Source organism: Mesoplodon densirostris, chromosome 6 (genome assembly GCF_025265405.1).
Source record: "Mesoplodon densirostris isolate mMesDen1 chromosome 6, mMesDen1 primary haplotype, whole genome shotgun sequence".
NCBI classification, from domain to species: Eukaryota; Metazoa; Chordata; class Mammalia; order Artiodactyla; family Ziphiidae; genus Mesoplodon; species Mesoplodon densirostris.
The window spans coordinates 10,057,475-10,083,505 of record NC_082666.1 but is presented as its reverse complement, the minus strand read 5'-3'; the positions used below and the strand labels follow the sequence as shown (position 1 = coordinate 10,083,505).

General features: G+C 38.9%; 1 protein-coding gene across 5 annotated transcripts in view; it reads right to left on the bottom strand.

The window, feature by feature from the left end:
- The window catches only part of MAPKAP1 (MAPK associated protein 1), a 235,332-nt gene that overhangs the window by 123,934 nt on the left and 85,367 nt on the right, over positions 1–26,031 (bottom strand). For 4 of the 5 annotated variants that reach the window (XM_060101586.1, XM_060101587.1, XM_060101588.1 and 1 more), the window contains one exon: positions 10,525–10,697. In XM_060101586.1, coding sequence (XP_059957569.1) covers positions 10,525–10,697 — 173 coding nt within the window. Of the gene's footprint in view, positions 1–10,524; positions 10,698–14,239; positions 14,365–26,031 lie in introns of all 5 variants that reach the window. The other variant, XM_060101589.1, reaches the window with a different exon arrangement.

The window sequence follows — 26,031 nt, the reverse complement described above, 5'->3', positions numbered from 1 at the left end:
AATTAAAACACGATGACCCCAAACCTATGGGATGCAGCAAAAGTAGTTCTAAGAGGGAAGTTTATAGCAATACAATCCAACCTCAAGAAACAAGAAACATCTCAAATAAACAACCTACCCTTACACCTAAAGCTATTAGAGAAAGAACAAAACCCCCTAAGTTAGCAGAAGGAAAGAAATCATAAAGATCAGATCAGAAATAAATGAAAAAGAAATGAAGGAAACAGTAGCAAAGATCAATAAAACTAAAAGCTGGTATTTTTAGAAGATAAAATTGATAAACTGCTTGCCAGACTCGTCAAGAAAAAAGGGAGAACACTCAAATCAACAGAATTAGAAATGAAAAAGAAGTGATAACTGACACTGCAGAAATACAAAAGGATCATGAGAGATTACTACAAGCAACTCTATGCCAATAAAATGGACAAATTCTTAGAAAAGCACAACCTTCTGAGACTGAACTAGGAAGAAATAGAAAATATAAACAGACCAATCACAAGCATTGAAATTGAGACTGTGATTAAAAATCTTCCAACAAACAAAAGCCCAGGACCAGATGGCTTCACAGGTGAATTCTATCAAACATTTAGAGAAGAGCTAACACCCATCCTTCTCAAACTCTTCCAAAATACAGCAGAGCGAGGAACACTCCCAAACTCATTCTACAAGGCCACCATCACCCTGATACCAAAACCAGACAAAGATGTCACAAAGAAAGAAAACTACAGGCCAATATCACTGATGAACATAGATGCAAAAATCCTCAACAAAATACTAGGAAACAGAATCCAACATCACATTAAAAGTATCATACACCATGATCAAGTGGGGTTTATCCCAGGAACGTAAGGATTCTTCAATATATGCAAATCAATCAATGTGATACACCATATTAACAAACTGAAGGAGGAAAACCATATGATCATCTCAATAGATGCAGAAAAAGCTTTCAACAAAATTCAACACCCATTTATGATAAAAACCCTCCAGAAAGTAGGCACAGAGGGAACTTACCTCAACATAATAATGGCAATATATGACAAACCCACAGCCAACATCATTCTCAGTGGTGGAAAACTGAAACCATTTCCACTCAGATCAGCAGCAAGACAAGGCTGCGCACTCTCACCACTATTATTCAACATAGTTTTTGAAGTTTTAGCCACAGCAATCAGAGAAGAAAAAGAAATAAAAGGAATCCAAATCAGAAAAGAAGAAGTAAAGCTGTCACTGTTTGCAGATGACATGATACTATACATAGAGAATCCTAAAGATGCTACCAGAAAACTACTAGAGCTAATCAATGAATCTGGTAAAGTAGCAGGACACAAAATTAATGCACAGAAATCTCTTGCATTCCTATACATTAAGGATGAAAAATGTGAAAGAGAAATTAAGGAAACGGTCCCATTTACCAATGCAACAAAAAGAATAAAATACCTAGGAATAAACCCACCTAAGGAGACAAAAGACCTGCATGCAGAAAACTACAGAACATTGATGAAAGAAATTAAAGATGATACAGGGGCTTCCCTGGTGGCGCAGTGGTTGGGAGTCCGCCTGCCGATGCAGGGGACACGGGTTTGTGTCCCGGTCCGGGAGGATCCCACATGCCGCGGAGCGGCTGGGCCCGTGAGCCATGGCCGCTGAGCCTGCGCGTCTGGAGCCTGTGCTCGGCAGGGGGAGAGGCCACAACAGTGAGAGGCCCGCGAACCACAAAAAGAAGAAGAAGAAAAAAAAAAAGATGATACAAACAGATGGAGAGATATACCATGTTCTTGGATTGGAAGAATCAACATTGTGAAAATGACTATACTACCCAAAGCAATTTACAGATTCAGTGCAATCCCTATCAAACTACCAATGGCATTTTTCACAGAACTAGAAGAAAACATTTCACAATTTGTATGGAAACACAAAAGACCCTGAATAACCAAAGCAATCTTGAGAAAGAAAAACGGAGCTGGAGGAATCAGGCTCCCTGACTTCAGACTATACTACAACACTACAGTAATGAAGACAGTATGGTACTGGCACAAAAACAGAAATAATAGATCAGTGGAACAGGACAGAAAGCCCAGAGATAAACCCACACACATACGGTCACCTTATTTTTGATAAAGGAGGCAAGACTATACAATGGAGAAAAGACAATCTCTTCAATAAGTGGTGCTGGGAAAACTGGACAGCTACATGTGAAAGAATGAAATTAGATCACTCCCTAACACCACACACAAAAATAAACCAAAAATGGATTAAAGACCTAAATGTAAGGCCAGACACTATAAAACTCTTAGAGGAAAATATTTGGCAGAACACTCTATGACATAAACCACAGCAAGATCCTTTTTGACCCACCTCCTAGAGAAATGGAAATAAAACCAAAAATAAACATATGGGACCTAATGAAACTTCAAAGCTTTTGCACAGCAAAGGACACTATAAACAAGAAGAAAAGAATGGGAGAAAATATTTGCAAATGAAGCAACTGACAAAGGATTAATCTCAAAAATGTACAAGCAGCTCATGCAGCTCAATATCAAAAAAACAAACAACCCAATCCAAAAATGGGCAGAAGATCTAAATAGACATTTCTCCAAAGAAGATATACAGATTGCCAACAAACACATGAAAAAAGTGCTCAACATCACTAATCATTAGAGAAATGCAAATCAAAACTACAATGAGGTATCACCTCACACCAGTCAGAATGGCCAGAATGGCCATCATCAAAAAATCTACAAACAGTAAATGCTAGAGCGGGTGTAGAGAAAAGGGAACCCTCTTGAACTGTTGGTGGGAATGTAAATTGATACAGCCACTATGGAGAACAGTACGGAGGTTCCTTAAAAAACTAAAAATAGAACTACCATACGACCCAGCAATCCCACTACTGGACATATACCCTGAGAAAACTATAATTCAAAAAGAGTCACGTACCACAATGTTCTTTGCAGCACTATTTACAACAGCCAGGACATAGAAGCAACCTAAGTGTCCATCGACAGATGAATGGATAAAGAAGATGTGGCACATATATACAATGGAATATGACTCAGCCATAAAAAGAAACGAAACTGAGTTATTTTTAGTGAGGTGGATGGACCTAGAGTCTGTCATACAGAGTGAAGTAAGTCAGAAAGAGAAAAACAAATACCGTATGCTAACACATATATATGGAATCTAAAAAAATAAAAGAAAAAAATGGTTCTAAAGAATCTAGGGGCAGGACAGGAATAAAGATGCAGATGTAGAAAATGGACTTGAGGACACGGGGAGGGGGAAGGGTAAGCTGGGACGAAGTTAGAGACTGGCATGGACATATATATACTACCAAATGTAAAATAGATAGCTAGTGGGAAGCAGCTGCATAGCACAGGGAGATCAGCTCAGTGCTTTGTGACCACCTAGAGGGGTAGGATAGGGAGGGTGGGAGGGAGATGCAAGAGGGAGGAGATATGGGGATATATGTATATGTATAGCTGATTCACTTTGTTATAAAGCAGAAACTAACACACCATTGTAAAGCAATTATACTCCAAAAAAGATTAAAAAAAAAAAAGAAGCAACCAAGCTATCCTTCAGTAGGTGAATGGAAAAACTGTGGTATATCCATAGAATGGAGTATTAGTCACCATATGAAATATGAGCTATCAAGCCAGAAAAAGACATGAAGGAAACTTAAACACATACTGCTAAGTGAAAGAAGCCAGTCTGAAAAGGCTACATATGGAATGATTCCAAGTAGCCTACATTATGGAAAATGAAAAACTACAGAGACAGTAAAAAGATGAGTGGTTGCCAAAGGTGAGAGGAGTGGGATGAATAAATAGAACACAGGGCATTTTTAGGCTGGTGAAACCATTCTGTATGATACAATAATTAGAATTGTACACAAAGTGTACCTAATGTAAACTGCTGACTTTAGTTAATCATAATGTATCAGTATATGTTCAACAATTGTAACAAATGTACCACACTAGTGCAAGATGCCACTAATAGGGAAAAATGAGAGGCAGGAAGGAGATATTGTGGGAACTTTATAACTTCTGGGCAATTTTTCTGTAAATCTAAAACTGCCCTAAAAAATAAAGTCTATTAAAGAGATTTAAAGGTAACTGGCTTTAGAACTGTAAAAAAAATTCAAAATAGAAAATAAAGAAAATGAAGAAAGCATAAAAAACAAAGCTTAAAACAAGTAGACTAACACGAAACCAACATGTCAGTGGTTATAATAAATGTTAGTAAGATAAACTTCCCTATGAAAAGACAGTGACTTAGACTGGGCCAAAAGGAAAAACCTCACAAAGGTATTCAACATAGCTAAAACAAAAAGGCAAAGGTAAAAGCCCGAACAAAGACACACTGGAGAAGTACAAAGAAGAACAGTGGAAAAAATAGCTCATTGTCACTGAAATAAAGAAAACGGCAGGACACAATACATAAATAAAACAAATCGGATTGTTTTACATTGAAAAAGGTACAACTCACAATAAAGATATGAAATGCATGAATCTTTTTGTGCACTGATATATATATATACATATATAAAGTGGAAACCGCTGAAATCTCAGGAGAAAAATCACACACATACACACAGGAAACTTAATTCATTTCTCTTAATCATTCATGGACCAAAAATAGTCAAAAACTGTTAAGAACATAATAGTAATTTAAAATGCTGATTTAATAAGTATATATTGAATTCTGTAACCTATAGAGAATAATTTTCCAGAATCTGTAGAATATTTATAAAACATTATTAAACAGTAGGCCTCCCAAAAATAGATAAATCTCTAAGCATAAATTTTATAGGGCACATTTTCTGGTCAACATTCAATAAACATAAATCTACATAACAAAGTCAAAATTTAAATATTCAACTACCTAGAGACTGAAATGATTTAATTTAGCTTCTTCCAAATAGATTTTAGTTTCCTCCAAAATCAGTGCACCAAAATAAGCAGGAAATTATCTTAAATACCACACTTCAATCCTGCTAAAGAATTAACAAGTGTAAGAGTCAAGGAAGCCAAGAATTCCAGCCAATTCTCCATTCCTTCCCAGGGGCCACAGCCTACTTCCATAGACATTTTTCAAGGCACAGAGACAGGAGAACAACCTTCTCGAATAAATAATTTTCTTGAAAATAAAGGAAAGCTCTCCCATTCATCTAGCAATTTGCCCCGCTGTGAATGAAGAGCTCTTCCACAGGGCCAACCCACTGGAAAAGATCAAGTAAGGATCTATTCCAACACTGAAGTACAAACAAGCTAGAAAGAAAATAACCCTGTACTTCACATCCTGACAGGAAGAGATCCCAGGTGTTTACTTTATAGACTGTCTTATAGCAAACAGAACTGAGAAATCCACTGTCACATAAGAGGTGCAAAAAAATTTCAAAAGACCATGGCTTCTTTGGAGTCAATGTAATTTTGTAATTCAATATATACTTACAGAGCGACTGTTTTAAAATGTCAGCATGCTAGGTACACTCAGGAATACAAATCTTAATAAGATACACTCAACTTCAAAGGTTTACAAACTAGTACAAGAAATAATCTCTATTTGGGGGGTTCAGAATTGGTAATTAAATTGTTTGAATCTTCCTTAGCCTTACTTATTTTTGGTCTTCTTTGTTTATCAGTTTCTGATAGCAGGTATTGAAATTTCCTGTTCTGACTGTGGATCAGTCAAAGATGCTCCTTAAAATTACCTTAAAATATGCTGAGACTATGTTGCTAGATGCATACACAGAATTATTACATTATCTTGGTGGGCTATTCCTTTTTTCATTATGTAGTTTACCAAAATATCCCTATTGATGTTGTTTTTGCCTTAAATTCTACTGTTCGACTCACTGCCACCCTCCTCCCCAACCCCCTTTTGCCAGGTGGAGCTGAAGACTGACCCATGGGAAAGGAGATGGCAGAACGTCTGCTTGACAGCTTTTGGACTGAGAAGAAAATAAGGTTCTTTTTTTCTTTTTTCTAATTAAAAAAAGATTTTTTAAAATTTATTTAATTTATTTATTTTTGGCTGTGTTGGGTCTTCCTTGCTGCACGTGGGCTTTCTCTAGTTGTGGTGAGCGGGGGCTACTCTTCGTTGAGGTGCGCAGGCTTCTCATTGCAGTAGCTTCTCTTGTTGCAGAGCACGGGTTCCAGGCGCATGCAGGCTTCAGTATTTGTGGCACACGGGCTCAGCAGTTGTAGCTCGCGGGCTCTAGAGTGCAGGCTCAGTAGTTGTGGCGCATGGGCTTAGCTGCTCCGCAGCATGTGGGATCTTCCCAGACCAGGGCTCGAACCTGTGTCCCCTGCATTGGCAGGTAGATTCTTAACCACTGCGCCACCAGGGAAGCCCCAAGGATCTTTTGTAAAACAATGGTTTTTAATTCTGATGAAGTCCAATTTATCTTTTTTTTTTCCTACTGTGGATCATGCTTTTAGTGTCATGTATAAGAACTCTTCATCTAGCCCTCAGTTCCAAAGATGTTTTCCTTTGTTTTCTTCTAAAAGTTCTATGGTTTTCCATTTTACATTTAAGTTGAAATTTCATTTTGAGTTAATTTTATACAAGGTAAGCGGTTTAGGTTGTAGTTTATTTTTTTGGCTTATGGATGTCCAACTGCCCAGCATCATTTGTTGAAAAGGCTATCCTTGCACCACTTAATTTGTATGAGCTTTTAATACGAAGACTCATTCTTATCTGCCTTCAATTCCGGGAAATTCTCTGGCATTAGCTCTTCAAATATTGTTTCCCTGCTGTTCCCTCTATTCTTTGCTTCACATATGGGAGGCTTTGGATCTTTCCCCCATGTCTCTTAACTTACCTTTCCTTCTTTGTATCTCTTTGTATCTTTGTGTTGCATCCTGAGTTGAATTCATTAGTACTATCTTTCAATTCATTTCCTCTTTAACTGGGCCCAGTCTAAAGCTTATCCAACATACTTTTTTTTTTAACTTTCATAACTGCATTTTATATTTCCAGAACTTTTAATTGGTTCTTTTCTAAATCCACCTCTTGATTCTATCTGCTCAGTTTTGTTTCACAATTTCCTAGAAGTTTACCCATGGGTGTTATTCCTTCATCATTTTGATGATTTTAAACATATTTATTTGAAATTTATTTTCAGATTGCTTTATTATAATTTTGTTGGGTGTGAATTTTTCTCCAGATTATTGTCTTTCTTTCTTAGTACTAGTTATACTGGTTTGCTTTGGAATTTTAATTTGCTAGCTCTTCTTGAATAGGAATGCTTCCTCTCTTTTTCTCTCTCCCTTTCTTCCTCTCCCACACCTCCCTGTCTATTGCCACTGTCTTCCATCTTCATCAAAGCAGAGGCCTCCAGTCTAGAGCCAGGTCTTACACTGGCAGCTCAGGGTTCCTACCCTTCGGTGATACTAGGGACACTAGGGATATCATAAACCCAGTCACATCGTGGCCAGGTCCTGGTCACAGTGCTATCTTATTCCCCCGCCACCCCAGAAACACAACTTGAAATGAGCCACAGACCCAGGCAGCTTTGTTCAGTTTCTTTTCATAGGCACAAAAATCCACCCCAGATCCTAGTTTCCAGTAGTGAGACTTCCTCTAGTCCCCATCCAGGCATGAAGTTCCTTTGGTCCCTATACCTTCAAGCAGTGTTTCCCACTTTTTTTGACATCTTGGGATACTTAGAAAATAACAGCATCTGTACGGCACACAGAAAGATGGATGACTCTGTTCCCTACCCAGAAATGATGGCTGGAGGCTCTGACTACCCTCAGACCACCCAGTTGCCCTGAAGCCTGAGAAAAATCAGTATTTCACATACTGGTAAACTCATTCACAGCATGTTCCTTTAGAAGAAATGCTCTAAAAGAATCAACTCCCAGCACACTCTGCCTATTTCTGAACTTTGTTCTGTTCCTAGTCCACAGGATGGTTAACTGGTTATTAAAATACAAGTATGTCAACAACATACTCCATTTATCATTACTATGTATTTGAAGCAGAATATAGAATTTAAAGCATGAACTTAAAGGGTCATCATAACCAGAAGTCTGTGCTTTTCCCTCTGTTTAGAGCACCCTCCTCTCAACTTCTCTGCATCACCTTTTCCTACTCCTTCAGGTTTCAGTTTAGATGTCACTTAAGCAAGGTTGCTTTTCATGACTCCAGTCTCACCACCAAATATGGGGTCAGATCTTCTCAGGATTTTGCATGCTACTGTATTGGACTATTATAGTATTGTATTATCATTGCCTATTGTATTGTATTATCATTGCCTAGAGTACTGTGTTATTATTGCCTATTATTATTACCTTTGACAATAACCTCCTTGATGGCATAAACTGCCTTTTTCACTTCTGTATTTCCAGATCTAGCACAGTGCCTGTACTAAGCATGAACTCAATAAATATTTTAATATCACCTATAACAGAGTTCCATGGTAAGGACTATAATGTAATAGTGAAGAGTGGGGCTCTTGAGTCAGAAATTCCTGAGTTTAACAAATAACAAATGTTGACAAGGATGTGGAGAAAAGGGAACCCTTGTATACTGTTGGTGGGAATGTAAATTGGTGCAGCCACTGTGGAAAACAGTATGGAGGTTTCTCAAAAACCTAAAAATAGAACTACCATATGATCCAGCAATTCCACTCCTGGGTATATATCCGAAAAATAACAAAATACTAATTTGAAAAGATACATGCGCTCCAATGTTCAAAGCAGCACAATTTACAACTGCCAGGACATGGATACAACTTAAGTGTCCATCAACAGATGAATGAATAAAGAAGATGTGGTATATATATACACAATGGAATACTACTCAGCCGTAAAAAAGAGTAAAATTTTGCCATTGGCAGCAACATGGATGGACTTGGAGGGCATTATGCTAAGTGAAATAAGTCAGAGAAAGACAAATACTATATGCTATCACTTATACGTGGAAGCTAAAAAATACAACAAACTAGTGAATAAAACAAAAAAGAAGCAAACTTACAGATATAGAGAACAAACGTTATCAGTGGGGAGAGGGAAGCAGGGGCAATATAGGGGAAGGGAGAAAAAAGGGTTATTATGGAATTATATGAAATCACGTGTGTGAAACTTTTGGAAATTGTAAAGCACTACAGAATTTAAATAATCGTTCATTCAATTAAAAAAAATTCCTGGGTTTAAATACCAGTTCTACCACTTACTGTGTAATTTAGAAAAGTTACTTAGCCTCTCTACACTTTAGTTTCCTCATCTGTAAAATGTATGTCACAGTTCAACTCCTATTACTTGCTGTGTAACCCTGGGCAAGTTCCTTTGCCTCTCTTGGTTTCGGTTCCTGCATCAAGCAGTGTTGTAAGGATTAACTCAGACAACATACATCAAGTAACTAGCACTTGCTTGCTTCCACTTCACGCTGAAAAGGGACAACACCATAGCTCAGCCTTGAGCACAGCTGCAGACTCAACCCTTTTCTGAGCCTACGTGGTATCTTGGTTGAAAAGGCTTTCTATTGCCATAGGAGCAATAAGGATTATCTTCATACCCACATTTTTTTCAGGCAAAGTGGAGGGCAATGTCAATGAGAACCTGAAAGAATAATTTTAAGTGCAAATTTAATGTACCTAAAGGAAACACACACACACACACACACACCCACCCCACCCCACAACAGACTGGACCATTCTAACTCAAAATGTGAGAAGGGAAAGCCTCCATGAGAATCCATTTCCAAAATGAACGCATCCACTACATTTAGCTGTATCCCAAACCCTACTGCTGGGAAGGGCACATAAAACTAGGAGAAGATGCCTGTCAGATAAGAAATTCAAGTATGGGAGAACTAATGCAGCAAACCACTTTAAAGTTCAAGTTATGATGTACATATATAGGGACTCTACTTTCAAGCATTACATTTTTAATATAATAGTTTAATGAGGAATAGAGTCTAGTAATCGAGAGAAAAATTGGTCACTGACTGATAACAAAGAAAACTGTAATTCAGACCAAAAGGAAATAAAGTAAAAATCTTGGCCTCAAACAGACTGGAAAACAAATTCTGACTCTGTCATCTCCCACTGGTGTAAACTTCAGCAAATAACAACTCTCTGATCCTGAGCTTCCTCCTCTGCAAAATGAGGATCATGATGCTCACCTCACAGGAAGTGGGAGAATTAAATGAGAAATCAGGTATGAAGTGCCCAGCACCATGCCCAACTCATGATTGGTGCTCAACAAACACTAGTTCCCTCCACTACTGCCCATGCTCCTTTTATCAGCAAGCATCATAAAAGGGTTTGGATCCTGCTAAAATGCATTTCCTCATGTCTGGATTCACAAACTTATCAGTCTGCTTGCAAGCAGACTCTCTGAGATCAGCCTGAGTTACACAGGCCCAAGATCTGGTGAGCAACCTGACCTGGATCAGTGTGGACGTCTGGCTCCCAGGCCAAAGCCTAGAAAGACTGACCGGGCCCAGAATGCAGCATGGGTGGCCAGGAGACAGCCAGGAACTAGAGCAGCCAAAAAGAGGGAGGATTACTTGAGCTTCGGCTCCCGTCCTTCGCTTGTGTACTGCCAACAGATGAGCCCGATCAGATCCTGTACCCTGGCGCTGGCCATTGTCACCACGGTCATTGGCAGCAGTCTGTCCTGGCTTGAGTGCAGGGGGAGGTAGACATCGATCTTCTTGGTTGCTGTTGTGCCTACATGACCCTGTGGACAGAGCACATGCATGAGGGTAAAGCACACAGTTCCGGTCACGCAGACCCTACTGAGCTACAACGACTGCCCTCCAGGGCCTGTGTTCTCATCCTTTTTGCACATACCAGCGTACGAGCCTGGGGTGGTCCCAAAGTGGAAACATTGTCTAGTTTTAAGGTTTTTTTTTCTTCTTCTTTAATTTTAATTTTCTAATGTTCTAATGGATCCAGCTCTGCCAGCAGTAAGGTAAATGAGCACTGCAACTAAAATAAACAAATCAGAGTGGTGAGCAGACCTAATGTTTGGTGTCAGGAGATTTGCTTTGTTACTTATTCAGTGTGACCTTGGAAAAGTCATCGTCAGACCTTGGCATAAGCTGCCCTCCCTGAAAACTGCCGTATCACTCCTTGAGACCTTGGGATAAGCTGCCATATTCTCCGAGGAAGCATTTAGCAGTACTGGAACCAGGGGCTTGCCTTCTCAGAGACGATGGGGGGCTAATTCCATTATGCAGTACCTCTGTTACTTCACTCATCTGAACTGAAGTTCAAGGGTCTCTGGTCTTATTACTGCCCTAATCACCATACTCACACTGATCTGCATGTCCCTAATCCCTCCCACACACCTCTCTCTCTTCCCTCCCAAACCCTCCACTCCCCTCTGGAACTCCTGCACTAATCAGCAAACTTCCATACATCGTTACTTTTTTTTTTTTTTTTTTTTTGGTACGGGGGCCTCTCACTGTTGCGGCCTCTCCCGTTGCGGAGCACAGGCTCCGGACGCGCAGGCTCCGGACGCGCAGGCTCAGCGGCCATGGCTCACGGGCCCAGCCGCTCCGCGGCATGTGGGACCTTCCCGGACTGGGGCATGTACCTGTGTCCCCTGCATCGGCAGGCGGACTCTCAACCACTGCGCCACCAGGGAAGCCCCATCATTACTTCTTTTTAAAAAACATTCCCTCCACCTTTTTGCTTTAATTGAAACCTGTTGATCATGAGGATACTACTTCCTCTGCTGTCCAGAAGACTGTTTTGCTTTGTTCTTTTTAACCCTCAAATCCTTAAGGCCAGGAGGTGGAGTAGGTATTCTTGTTCCTGCTATTTCCAAACTATTAATTCTCCTTTCTTACAAAAAAACCCTGTTCCTTTGAGACCCAAGCCATCCAACTACACCATCCTCCCCCTCTCCTTTTCTGTTACCCACCAGCCTTCCTTTGGTCATTCTCCTCCCTCACTGAAGGCCTGAGCTCTTGGCTCATAGTCTTTCCCACCCTAATTCCTGTCACCATTCTTGGCAATTTCATCTAAAAGAACAATCTGTCCAACACGCAAGTGTCTCAATCCCTTGACCACATCATCCCCAGTGCCTTTTCATCCACCACCTCAAATCACTTATTGTGGTGGGTACACCAGAGATCTGCACTAACTCCAAAATCTCAAGTTAGAACATCCACTCACTGAATACACTTTTTTTTATAATTTTATTTTTGTTTATTTATTTTTAAATTTTGGCCACACCATGCGGCTTGCAGGATCTCAGTTCCCGGACCAGGGATTGAACCCGGGCCATGGCAGTGAAAGCGCCGAATCCTAACCACTAGACCACAGGGTTAAAACCTGAACACACTTCAATATACCTCTACTTCATCTGTTCAAGTAGTCCCTCAAATTCTCCAACCTATCATCTGTTGAACCACCATTTTTTAATTATCGTTCAGTCACCCTTATTTCCCAATGCCACCCTCCAGATTACATGAGCCATTATAATCGTTCCTTTGCAAATAGTTTTAATACTCTCTTCCTCCACTGGACACAATTCACAGAACCCCAACCTTATATGAACCCAACCCTCTGCACTGCCCAGCTAAACATCACTGGAGAAAAATCATGTAACTGTACAGATTGATTTTACTTTAAATTCATGATGATAAACCTCAGACACTCAACACTGTATAGCAAGCCTATTATATCTCCTGATCCAACCTGCACCCCACCTGAGATCACTAATACATACTTTTGCTTCTCTCCTCAAACTTCCCATGAACCTCACCTCTTGACCTTCAGCTCCTGTCCTTCCCTCGTGTATTGCCAACAGATGTAAATACTGTGGACCCTTGAACAACACAGGTCTGAACTGCAAGGGTCCACTTACACGTGAATTTTTTTCACTTGATATGGGCTACAGTACTATAGGTTCCACAGTTTGTTGAATCTGTGGATACCAAACTGCAGCATCAAATTTGATCATGTTACACTCCTGTTGAAATTCCTTCAGTGAGTGGCTCCTATGATACTTTGAATAAAATCCAAATTCCATGCAGTGTGCAACAAAGCGCTGCGTGATCTGACCCCTGCCTAGCCCTCCAACATCATCTACTGCCACTCTCCCCCCACACCCCAACGCCGCGCTTCAGCTACACCAGCCTTCTAGAAGTGCCCTGAATGTGTGTACCTTGCCTGCTTCTTCCCCTTTTAAGGCCATAGCAAGTGCTATTCGCGTATCTAGAAGGCACTTTCTCATGATTTTTGCATCCTCTATTATGTGGCCTCGGGCAGGTTACTTAACTCTCTGTTCTTCCATGTCCTCATACATAAAATGATAATAATAGGACATGCTATCTATCAGAGGACTGACTCTTGTAAGGATTATTATCATTGTTATTGTTATTCAAGGCTCAGCTCATATGACCCCTCCTCAGAGAAACCTCCACTGATAATCCTACAGAAAGAAGACCCTCTCACACATATCCTGCTCATTTCCTTCATAGCACTTAACAATTTGATATTATATATTTATTTATGCACATCTTCAGTGTATGCCTTCCCCACTAGCCTCTGAGCTTCCATGAGGGGAACCATAATAACGCCTGCTTTGTTTACTGCTCTGTACACAATGGCTAGCACTGTGCCTTGCACACAGAAGACTCTCCAAAAAAAATCTGTTGAACTACAGAATGAATGCATGAATGAGTCAAATGCCTACTGGGACACATGGTAGGAACTCAATAAATGATAGTTTCTTCCATCCATCTCACTTGCCCTTTTCCATGGGTCTGTTTCCTGATAGCAGATGGAGATGGAGGGACTTGAGCAATCAAGTGGTTCCTTCTTTAACACTCTATACAGAATTCTATCGATCTAAGGTGGGAAAAAAATCAGAACTAGGGTAAGGAAATACATAAAATCAGTTTAGAAAACATTTTTAGAGAGATTCCACTTCTCAAATAACCCAGCATCTAATATTAGATCCACTGGGGTTTTTTTTTTTTTTTACTGAGTCTTCTATGTTATAAAGCAAATAATAAAAAATTAATTCTCCCACATAATGCTCTCTCCCTATCCCTCTCATGCATACACATGCGTGCGCGCGCACACACATACACATACACAGACACACACACACGAGCGTGCGCGTATTTTTCAGCTTGGAAGTAGTAACTCCAAGGACTAGCAAAGATGTCTCTAAATAGCAAGTGTTTTGATCCTGTCAGGCAGTCAAAAGGTTAAAATTAAAACAGTGGCAATCTTTCTGGAGTGGGTTTATAGCCCTCTTACCACTCTCTTCTCAACTTCATTTTCAGAACCCCTAATTGCTGTCACTGCTCTCTCTTCTTATTTCTGTTTATTCCTCCTCCTTCTTCTGAAGAACTGGAGCTGAGGGGCTATAGGAATCACAATATCTAAAGATACAAAGATTCAATGAAATGACAAATGTGAATGTACTCTGCAAACTATAAAGTGCTTTAGAAATGCAGCACAGTACACTAGAAAGGACCTAAGTTTTATAATCAGACCCATTTCTATTACTCAAGTCTATTACAATGTCACATGAGGCCAAAGATGGATGCTATAGGAGCCCTAATAATAATACCTATTACTATAACAAAAGCTAGCATTTATTTAGAGCTAAATAAACTCTGCTAAATGTTTGCCTAAGTTATCTCATTTAATTTTCACAATCACTATAAGAGGGAGGGTTCTATCATTACCCTCATAATATATGATAAAACTAACGCTTATAAGACTACAGTCATCTGCTCAAGATCTCATAACCAAAGTGAAGAGCCAGGACTCAAAGCCATGTCTGTCTGACTCAAAGGCCTCTACTTTAAACATCAACACCTTCTTTCACTAAAGTTATCCTAAATATAATCAATTCCCACTCTCCAAGGCTTGAAAATCATCTCCCCCTCCTTCTCACAAACATGCCAACAGCACTGCCTAAAGCAGTCTCCTACAGAAGGAGCACTCTGAGGGGCTGCCCAAGGAGAACTGGTAAGGATTGAGACTCCAGAGATCATTGCCACTGTCAGCTGACTGCAGGGAAGTCACCACTGTTTAGGAAATGAAAGCAGATAGTTATATGGTATTCCTACGCATCCCTTTACCCTCTTCATTTCATAGTGAAATAGCAAGTGTGGGGAAAACTATGAGAATAAATATGGCAGATACTTATTAAATGAATGATGCACTTTATCTTTTTAATCTTCTAATTCCATCTTGAGGCACTGATGATGGGGGAAAAGTGCCTTGCACAAACCTTGAAATTATATATTTTTTAATAAGGAGCCTCTTCTGAAAAAACTCAAGGTGGTGGCAGTTAGCTCTATCTAATAGTCCCTGTGTTGCAATATTTAGAGAGAATCATCTAAAACGTAAAACAATCCATCAATATAATAGAAAGTAATTAACTTATTAAAAAAAAAGTGACCAAAGAATTAAAAGTATTCATCACACATCAAGGCAAGCAATATTCCAAAGAGTAACATCTAACTATTAAAAAGCAACTAGCAATAAACAAAGATCATATACAGTTTCACTGCATGGCAATTTATGTGTTCCACAGAATTGGGGAAATGGAGGCATAATTAGAGCACAAGGAAAGGGTCACCACAGAGACAGGGAAAACTGGTTTAGCTCCATCTTTCCCAGTCACTCATGCATTCAACAAACACCCACTGAAACACCATATTGAGCTCTGAAGACAAAGTTAAGTAAGACAAAATGCAGACCTTCACCAAATTCATGGTCTGTTGACGGTCTATACTGTACATTGTGATCAAAGCTTTAAGAGGGAAAGTACAGGCTATTACGAGAGCTCAGAAACAACCCAGACTAAAGGGGGTTGGAAAAGCCCTCCCAGATAAAAAAATAAAAAATAAAAAACTTACCCTTCCATCCAATAGAACCACTAACCCAAGGAAAAGACACTTACTGTACTTAAACACCTTCTATACCAATATACAAAAAAGTGAATATGAGTTCTCCCTGAGACAAAGGATTATGAGCGTTTAATTTTAATTTTCTGCTTTATATTTTTCTGTACTTTCTATACTAAGCATGTTATTACTTTTATAATTAGAAACAAAATAGTAAATATTATAATTAAATGACAAAAAAGGAGATACAAAGAACTACTACACAGAGCTTAAGAGTTTTAGGTAAGAGAAAGAGAGGATCAACTTTGAAAATGTAGCCTATGTTAAGGCATCCAGCAGAATTTACTAAGGACACATTATGTGCCAGTTGCTGTGACAGGCTGTTGGAAAAAATAATTCAGACACCTTTCAATGGCAAGTTAAGTAATATTTACCAAAGAAAAATGAAAAGTAATAAACCCATATTGAGCTGACTAATTTGGAATTGAACAACTCTCTCCAGAGCAGCCCCTAAATCAGCAAATGGCCCTAATTCAGGTTTTAGAACAAAAAGAAAAGTATTCCTGAAGCAAAACTATTCCTCAACACAACTGCAACTGATAAAGACCAACTAGACTCCAGAGTTCATATCACACGGCCTGTCCATGACTTGATGGCCTAGCAAATGCAGCCAAAATCTCAAACTCAACATGTCCAAGACCTGTCTCCTTCTTCAGCTTGTCTCTCATTCTGTATTTGATCTCAGTTAAGGCTTTCACCACCTACTCTGTCACTCAAGCTAAGAACCTTAACTCTTTTTTCTGTCTCATCTTTCAAATGTCTCTGAAATCTCTCTCAAATCTTCCTCCTCAATGCCACTGCCCTAGTTCAAGCTTCATCATCTCTCAGCAAGACTACTGCAGCAGTCTCCCAACTATCTCCCTGTCTCTAAAATCTCTCCTCTCTCCAAATCTTAATTTCCTTACTGCTATCAAAGCGATTTTTCTCTAATCACTGAACATGCCTATCACTCAGAAATACATGATGGCTCTCCCCAGTGTTAGCATTCCAGCTCTTTAGCATGGCAATTAATACCCTTTGCAATCTGGTCCCAATGTATCATTAATGAAGTATATTGAAGAGAGGTTAAGAGCACAGATTTGGGGTCAGCCAGATCCAGGTTTGAATCCAGACTCTGCCACTTCCTTAGCTGCTAGACCTGAGACGTTGGGCAGGTAACTGTACTTCTCAGAACCTCCATCCCCTTACTTAGAAAAGCAAATAAAAGGTTTACAAAATGCCTGACACATAGCCGCTAATCAAGAAGTGTACCTCTTCTTCTGTCCTTCAATTCAAATGTCTCCTTTTCCTAGAAGGTGGAAGTCGAAATTAATTTCCTCTTCTCTGCCCCCTAGCAATCTGACTTGCATAGCCTTATGGCTTCATTTTTCTCTACCTACCATTACAACCTCCTTCCCCACCCTCTCATGTAACTGTAAAGGGAAAAACTGTACCTCAGCCATTTTGTATTCTCCAAGGGCAAAGAATATAGCAGGGGTGTGGTGTTAGCTTACTGAACTGAAAGAAGTCCTCAGACTGTCTCTCAAAATGGACCCACCACTCCTAGCACTTCTGTCGTATCCCAGGTAAACTGGCTATACCTCTTCTACTTCCCAGGCCATTCTCCAGGAGCCCTCTTTCTCCTCTAAAATATCCCCAGCACCTAACATAGGGCTGACATATAGTAGTTACTTACACATATCAATGGAATGAATGATTAATATTCTCTTAACACACAATTTTTAAACACTTGCATTACACTATAGCATATAGAGGTACTATCAACCTGTTCCCCTATTATTAAATGGATGTTGTTTCTAATATTTCACTATTGTGAATTATATTCTCAGAAACATTCTCGTATATAAATGTTTGTACACATATTCTAAGGAGTAGATTACTAGGCCAAAGAGTATCAATGCTTTGTAGCTTGTGATATATACTGCAAAAGCTCACTTTTAAAAAAAGTGTCTCTAAGCCAATCATGAAATATCAGTACTATGAACTATAAGTCACCCAATTAATAATTAGTTCATAAAATGTAAAGATAATAAATTTTAAATAACTTCTATATATGGAATATGAATGGGTACAGAAATGAAATACATAGAATTTCAACATGATGAATTAAAACATCACATCTGTTCCAGATTTTTTTCCCCATCTGATCCCATTAATTAAAATAATATACATTTTGCTGCCTATCATAAAGTTAATTTCAAAATTATGTACCTGCTAGTTTCCAAAATAGGGGAAGCAGGAAGAACAATAGATGGCATTCAGTTCAAAATCATCTTGAATTAAGAAACATCCATATCAAGTGAGTTAGCTGAATTAAGTCTTAAGGACAGAAGGTTCAGTTAACAGCACTACTTAATACTTAACATCAAGGTTTGTCAGTAATAAATTGAATATCAGATCTCAAAACTGTTGCTAAGTGTTCAACTTCTCTGTCAAGGGAAAGGAAGAGAGTAAGGATAGACAGCTTGGCTTCTGCAATTAAAGGGACAAAAAGCAGGCAACATTATTCCATTAGTCACAACTGCACAAGCAGATCATTATATGTAATTTTAAGGTAGAAATAAATATATCAGTGTATCCCAACAATATAATGATGCAAATTGATAAAAGGGTTATTTGTAGCCTTCAAAACTTAAAACTCTCTTAAAGGAATGGCTGCAGTTCCATTCCACCAGTACCTTCTTCCCTCAACAAGGACCAAAGAATGCTACAGTCTACCAATGGCCTAGTCTTTAATAACATGATACCCAGACTTGGTACAGGGGTCTCAGATTATCACTACTCTGATGATGATTTAGGGACTTCATTTAATCAGAGTAAGGATTTTAAACAAAATCAAGCCTAATTCTGGTCTAAGCCAGGTTTAATTGACCATGGCTACATGAAGAGGAAACAAAAACCCCAAACCCCATACTGAAGCATTCTGCTCTCAATAAGTGCTGGCTTTATGAGCTCAGGCAAAGAACTCACTTTTGTACATTCAAAATGGTGGCACAGAACTTATGAATAGATTTTGTATAAAATTCTATGACAAATCCATTCAAACCTAGGGGCTTGGCTTTGTAGTGCTATCTTAACCCTCAATAAATCAGGAATGCTTAAAGCCTATTAAATTATCATTTCCCTGATCTGGCACCTGTAGTCAAGTTAACTTGTCAAAAACATTCCTACAGTTTGTCACTGGACACTGTATTTTCTGACAAGTTAAGTTTAAGATAAAATTGACAAAATCTCATTAGTTTTCTCTGAATCACCAACTTTGGTTCCATTAAGCTTTTATTATTAAGAACATCAACTGTCACTCTTTCTTTAACAAGGTCAAGTTCTAGTCTGGGTACCTCCAGGATCCTTATTCTATTAATAGGGACAAGCGAGGCATTGCAGTGTGGTGGTTAAAAGCATAAGTTGTAGAGTCAGAAAGACCTGGGTTCAGTTCTCAGCAATGCCACTTACTGTGTGTCCTTGGACAATTTTATTTAACCTTTCTGGGTCACTATTTCCACACAGAAATAGTGTATTATAAAAGTACCTCTTCATGGATTTGTTGAAAGGATTCAATGAGACTACACATGTAAAGCACTTATCACTGTGCCTAGTCCACAGGAAATGCTGGCTGTTCATTAAGTTGCCTTTTTTCCCCTCTACTTTTACATTCATAGACTTAAAAAAAAAACTTTATTACCGTTCATACTTGTAAAACTGCAGGGAATTTTAAGGGTCATCCCCTTCAAAACAGTTTCAGCAAATGGTTATCCTATGACGTCTCCTGAACACCTTCCACTGACGAGGTCCCTGCCGCCCTCTGAAGTGGACTCTTGGCTTCAGTCTGCAGGCAAACAGTTTTGACGGCTAGAACTTTTGTTTTTCGTTGAGGGACACTTTCTCTGCAGATTTTCCTCACTGATCTTAGTTCTAGCCCTCAGAAACCTGGAACAAACTTACCTCCACTTCCACAGACACCCCTTCACATACATGAGGACCTCAAACAAAGTAGCTCAGTTCCTAAACACTGCGGTATGAGTCACGCTTCTCAGCGTACAGCACAGTATAGAAAGTGTCATTTCCCTCGGCTTTTCCCAGGCTGATGATTTTCTTGAATTTTCTTTCTGTAACATCTGTGACAAATATAAATTTATAGTCCCGCACCTGAAACAAGAAAGGGGGCTGCTGCTCTCAAAGTAAAGAGCCTCCCCATTTAAAATAAACCCGCCATAGTTTGATGCCCTGTCTTTTCTCACTTTAAGAAGAAATGCCTAGAGCTACTGGTTTAAGCAATCTGTTATCAAGTGAAATTTGAGTAATAGCCTTGAATAATTATTTTTTTCAAGACATCGACTGAAAGACCAGCAATCATTCATGTTTAGATACAGGTAAGAAATTTTACAAAATGGGGGTGGGGCGAGAATGAAGGGAAAAAAAGAAAGCCTACCCATACTGTATCTGGAATAAAAACCGTTTTTCTCGAAGTCTTAAATTTAGAAAGCAGTCCTTGAAAATGTCAGTTTTTACCCTGACATTTTATGATTATGTTTGCTAGGGACCTCTCTGCAGCCTATAGAACTGGTCTGGACCCAGCCCTTCCAGCCTTGAGCCGTGTAACTTTGGGCAAGCCCATAACCTCTCTGAAAGTCAATTTCCTCAGTCATGAAACACAGATGAGACTACCTCAATAGACTTACTACTGGACGTACGAAGCAAAAATAAAGCATGTTAAAATGCTCTGTGAACTGCAAATTGTCATACAATGTCAGTTATTACTGTTACTTATGCTGTTGCTCAGACCAGGCAGATCTTCAACAAAAAGTCCCTTCAAACAAGGTTGAGAAGCGGAGGCAATAGGAAAGGATCTCTATTTCAGTCTTTAAGAGAGAAGAGCCATAGCGTTCTCTTCTCATTCAGCCTCAGGATGGTTACAGCTGTACCAGGAGGTGCTCTCACACAAGCACAAGCCAGTCATCTGAAAGCATAATGGGATGTAAAGTGTCCATTTTGAATTTTCATGGCCATTGTGGGATTCTTTAGATCATTAATGTTACACAGCACTTTGCATTTAATTATACAAACAATGGGTTCTATAATGATGAGAATATCAGGGAAAGGTAATTTGCATGAACTAAGCCCCATCACCTAGGGTAAGTTTAGGGACCTCTTCATTATTAAATCATTTATATAATAAAGTCAATATGCTTTAAAAGTAAAAATAGGTTTTTTAAAACCATAAAGAAGAGTTACATCTTTTAAACTCTATCAATGATCATAATACAATGAGTCTTTTTAAGATTTAATATCAACTTTTAAAATTAAAACTCAATGGGGAATGTATACTTGGCTCCATTACTAGATGATGTATCTTTAGAAAAGGTTACAGTATAGCCATTATCATCCTCCTAAATTATATGGAAAATCTGGTACAACCCTCCAAGTACCCCAAGGACAATTTAATTCCAGAGATAGTGAAGTATTTGGAGAATATAAAATTGTATAAATATTGAAGGAAGTAATTCAGGTGCATCGATCATATTCATTTCTTGCAGGGTTTCAATTGGTTAAATGTTTCAAAAGTTTAAAATGTCAATATACAATTTAAAAGTTATATTGTGTCCTTGATTTTGAAGTTTTTTAAAACCCACAAATTTATACACTGTAGTAGGTTCATGACTGTTTTGGCACTTTAAGACTCAATGTTTCTTAATGATATAATTCAAAAATTTCACTGAATCATAATTCAGTAAGTCATAAAAACCTCTTAAAATTAATCTTTCACGCATATCTAGCTTATCCAAAGTTAGAATTTAATTAGATGGCCTTGGCACAAATGGGCTTACTACTTTATTTGCTCAATCAGTGTATGTCTCTTCAGTAATTATAATGAATTCAAGTCCCTGATGCACCTCCTAGCAAACAATGTAAAAACATCAGACAAAATGGAAATAAATAGCTTTATATTTCTCCAATTACAACATTCACTTTCATCCTCAAAACGCACATGTGAAATAAGTGGAATAGGTGCTATTCTCAATAGGAAAAGGCCACACAAAGGACCTACACCCCTGGTGACAGAGAAAGATGCTTGTCTGCAGCAGAAAATACATGTTTTTTACATTATGAAAATGATACAACTGCAAAGAGCCAACTGAGAAAGTTTGCATTGAACCATTTGAAAGTACATACTGAAACATAAGTAGGAGCAAGAAAAAGAACTAGATTATTATTTATTGAGAACAACACTTCCTGTTGGGAAGACTCACTTCTAACTATATATAAAATTTACAATTGAGAAGAATCCAAAAAGTCTGACTCTCAGGCCTTTATCCCACGTCTCCCAGATACAATAAAAGGAATACTTCTTTGCTGTTGGGTACATAGAAGGGGCTCAATAAATCCTCACTCACCATGTTTCAGAGGTTAGAAACACAAGGGAACACCAGCTCCCTTAAGAGTAGGCAGAACCCTCCGCTTCTGTTCTCAAAAAGCAGTGGTCCAGTACCAACTCATGGGCCCCAGAGAATCCTTACTCTTGGGTTAAGAGCCTCATCAGTAATTGTGAGGTGTATCTGTACTAAAAGTGGCTACCCAGGTGGTAGTACCCAAATGTGCTTTGATGATGACAAAGGAAGAAAAAAACAGTTTGGTCCTTGGCGAGACAGGCAAGCTGCCTATGACATCAACATGGCACAAGCTCCAACACAAGCAAAAGGTCTGATGAGACAAAGACCCATCTCAGGTTGCAATTCTCTGCGGAAACAGGCAGCGCGAGGCCTGCTTGCTTGCAGGAACTGACAAATCACTCGGGTACCAGGGTCTCCCGGGTTTCTCCTCAGCCCTCTAGCATTATTTCCCTCCTGTTCGTCCTGAGTCTTAGTCAGTCCGATCTCCTCTGAGGTCCTAACTAAACCAGACACAGGGAGAATCGGGATTTTATCTTATTAAAATAGATATGGCTAATTTGTCTTTTCAAATTCATTTTAAATTAAATTGGATTTCCTCGGAAGGCTGCTAGGTCAGTTCCCCTGCTGCGAAATGCAGGACAAAGGTTAATTGCACGCCCTTCACCAGCTCTTCTAGCCTCCTGGGCAGGCTCTGATAACCTGCCCCTGAGAGGTGGGAAGGCTTCAGTTTATTGGGCGATAGATAATGTTGCCATTAGAGCCATTTACCATTATGCCAAGAAACATTTCATTTTTTTTTTTACCTAAATAACAAGATATGATAGCAATAACAAGAATGAAATGCAACAATGTTACCAATTGGTGGTTAGTTCTTCTAAAATGCAAAACCCAAAGAATAAGACCTAACCTTGCTTTCCTAAAAGGCCCCAATAGATGCAAAGGTACACACCCTCCTGGAGCAAACAGTTTTCTGGTTCCAGTGTAAAATTCCATTAACATTTTCACTTAATTTATCTCGTTTAAACTGTCTATGTTCATGAAAATTTAACCCAGCAATTCCCTGTTATACAAAGCATAACAGAGTATGAATATTTAAATACAAGGTAAATAAAACACTTTATCAATTATATTTTTGTATTCTAAATTAGTGACTTCACTTAGCATGTCTGCCTTGCACAGCACCACACAATTTTTCAATTAAAGGTCCAGATGTTTCAAAGGCTCCAGTAGGCAACAGCAGTTATGAGAAATGCTTTATCTGCATTGTAATCATCACCACCACATCAGCTCCAGGCTGCATTAACATACTCATGTTTTATTCCTGCTCCCCTTCTAACAGAGCAGGTAATTATACAACACAGTGGAGAAACACAATCCTAAGGGTCGGACAATTTCCTTACAAGCATCCACCTGAGCAACACATTTTCTTAAAAATTTGGGGTGACTGTTTAGCAGGAACACTGATCATGCAGAATACTTTCTTTAAATAAAAAGAGTGAATCACAGCCATACCAAGCTTAGTGTCAAATAGTATTAAAATGCAAGATGGCCTGCACATACACACATTTATGTATACTGAAAATCAACTAGAAGTTTGTATGTGTAAAAACCACTATCATCTGTTAGAATCTAAGCCATTTCTTCTCATTTTTAATGCCAGTGTCATCTCTTGAATGACTCAACTCTATCTTTATTCTTAGTATTCAAAAATGACAATTCATCTCACCTGAGACTGACCAAGTAGAGCAATTATCCCTGTGCCCATTTGATTAAAATATATATATATGAGCAGAACAAAATGCAATTCTGACAGCTGAAACAAAAATATTATTTTTAATTAAATAAAGAGATTTAATTAAAGAGTTAATTAAATGACTCTCCCACCCAAAACTAGAAAACAATAACCTCTGTTATAAGAGATACTGTTATGCTTAGTAAACACAGTATAATTTAATGGGAAAATATAGTTCCTCATTGTTAAGAGAACCCACAACAAAATTAACTTTAATTGTAATTTTAAAAATTATTCTATAAACATACTTGTATTTTGAAATATTCCAAAAGGAGTTGTCCTAATGAAGATGCTATTCAAAAGATAAATGCCTTTACAAATATTAAAACCTCAGACAGGTCAAATCCTAGCAGGTTACACTTCAGCATCTGAAAGCAGACAGCTTCCGTTCCTTCCTGAAGGAACCTTAGGTGGAACATTTTTAATACATCACCATGTCACTTTTTAATGTGCCCCAATCTATTAACCACATGGCAAACTAACAGGGATTTTTAAAATATGAATTTTATGGCTTTGTGCTGGTGATTAATTAAATAAATAGCCACCGTTTCACAAATCATCCCTCTAATTAGTCTAAAACAGACACTTTGCATTCACTGGTGTTACTGCCATCTGAAGCTCACAGAAGGGCAGGAATGGTGTAGCATGGCCGTGTCTCTGCACTTTGGAGCCCATTGTCCCAGGCTCCACGGCTGGCATCCCACCCTGCCACGCAGGGGCAGAGGTGCCATCTTCACAGGTGCTGCAGTCAGCTGGAATTTGATTCCAGCTGCTCAGAAAAGATGTTCTCCTTAATTATTCTCCCTCACCCTAAAGGAAACAATGAAACGACAAAGGAATAAAGTGCAACCTCCAGCTGCAAAGAGAAGAGGTTTCACCAACACAGTTCATGGAGTGAGTGAGAAAGTTGGCTCCAGCTATCTAGTTTAGGAATAAGTAGGGTGAAAGCCTTAGAACTCAAACTCAAACATGTTAAGTCATTATCTTGAACTCAGATATTAAGCAATTACTTCCAAACCCTATTATTTAAAAGACTCCATTCAAAATCTGAAAAGGTCACTCTTTTTGAAACTAAAAAGAATTCAATCTAACTTGTTTTAGTAGTATATTTTAAAAGATGAGGGACTTCCCTGGTGGTCCAGTGGCTAAGGTTCTGCGCTCCCAATGCAGGGGGCCCAGGTTTGATCCCTGGTCAAGGAACTAGATCCCACATGCCACAACTAAGATCCGGTGCAGCCAAATAAATAAATACTAAAAAAAATAAAAGATGATAGTTCCTCTGAAAGCAAATTAAACTTGGAGGTAATTTTTAGTGTCGGGGGGGGGGAGAAATCAAATGGGAATACCTAAGAATTCAATTTCCTTTAGGAAATACATTAAGCAGTTTCCTAGTCTTGGTATTTAAACTTCATTAGGTAGGAAGGAAAGAAGAAGGCGGGGGGGGAAGGGAGGGAAGAAAGGAAAAGAAAAAGAAAAAGAAAGGAAGGAAGGAAGGAAGAAAAAGGAAGGAAGGAAAAGAGAGAGGGAGGGAGGAAAAGGGGGAGAGGGAAAGGGAAGGCCTAAGGGGAAAGGAGTGGGAAAAGAAAGAAGGAAAAATTCAGTAGGGATAACACACCAAGGTATGCTACAGATTATTCTGTAGAAAGGCTATCCTCATTTCCCTTCTCTCTAAGAATAGGAGGAGGAAATGACGTGTTGCAGAAAAGACGAGGACCCTGAAGCAAGATAGACTTGTGCCCTCAGCTAAATCATATAATCCCACTTAGCCTCAGTTCCTTCCATCCTGTAAAGGGTTTTAGCCCCTTTTCTCTATAATTATAGGGACACTGAGATACTACAGAATAAAGCAAGTAGCACATTCCCTGCACAGAACAGATGTTCAACAAATGATGGTGATGCTGATGGCAATGAGAAATGGGAGGAAGGCAGAGCCTGGGTGACTACAGC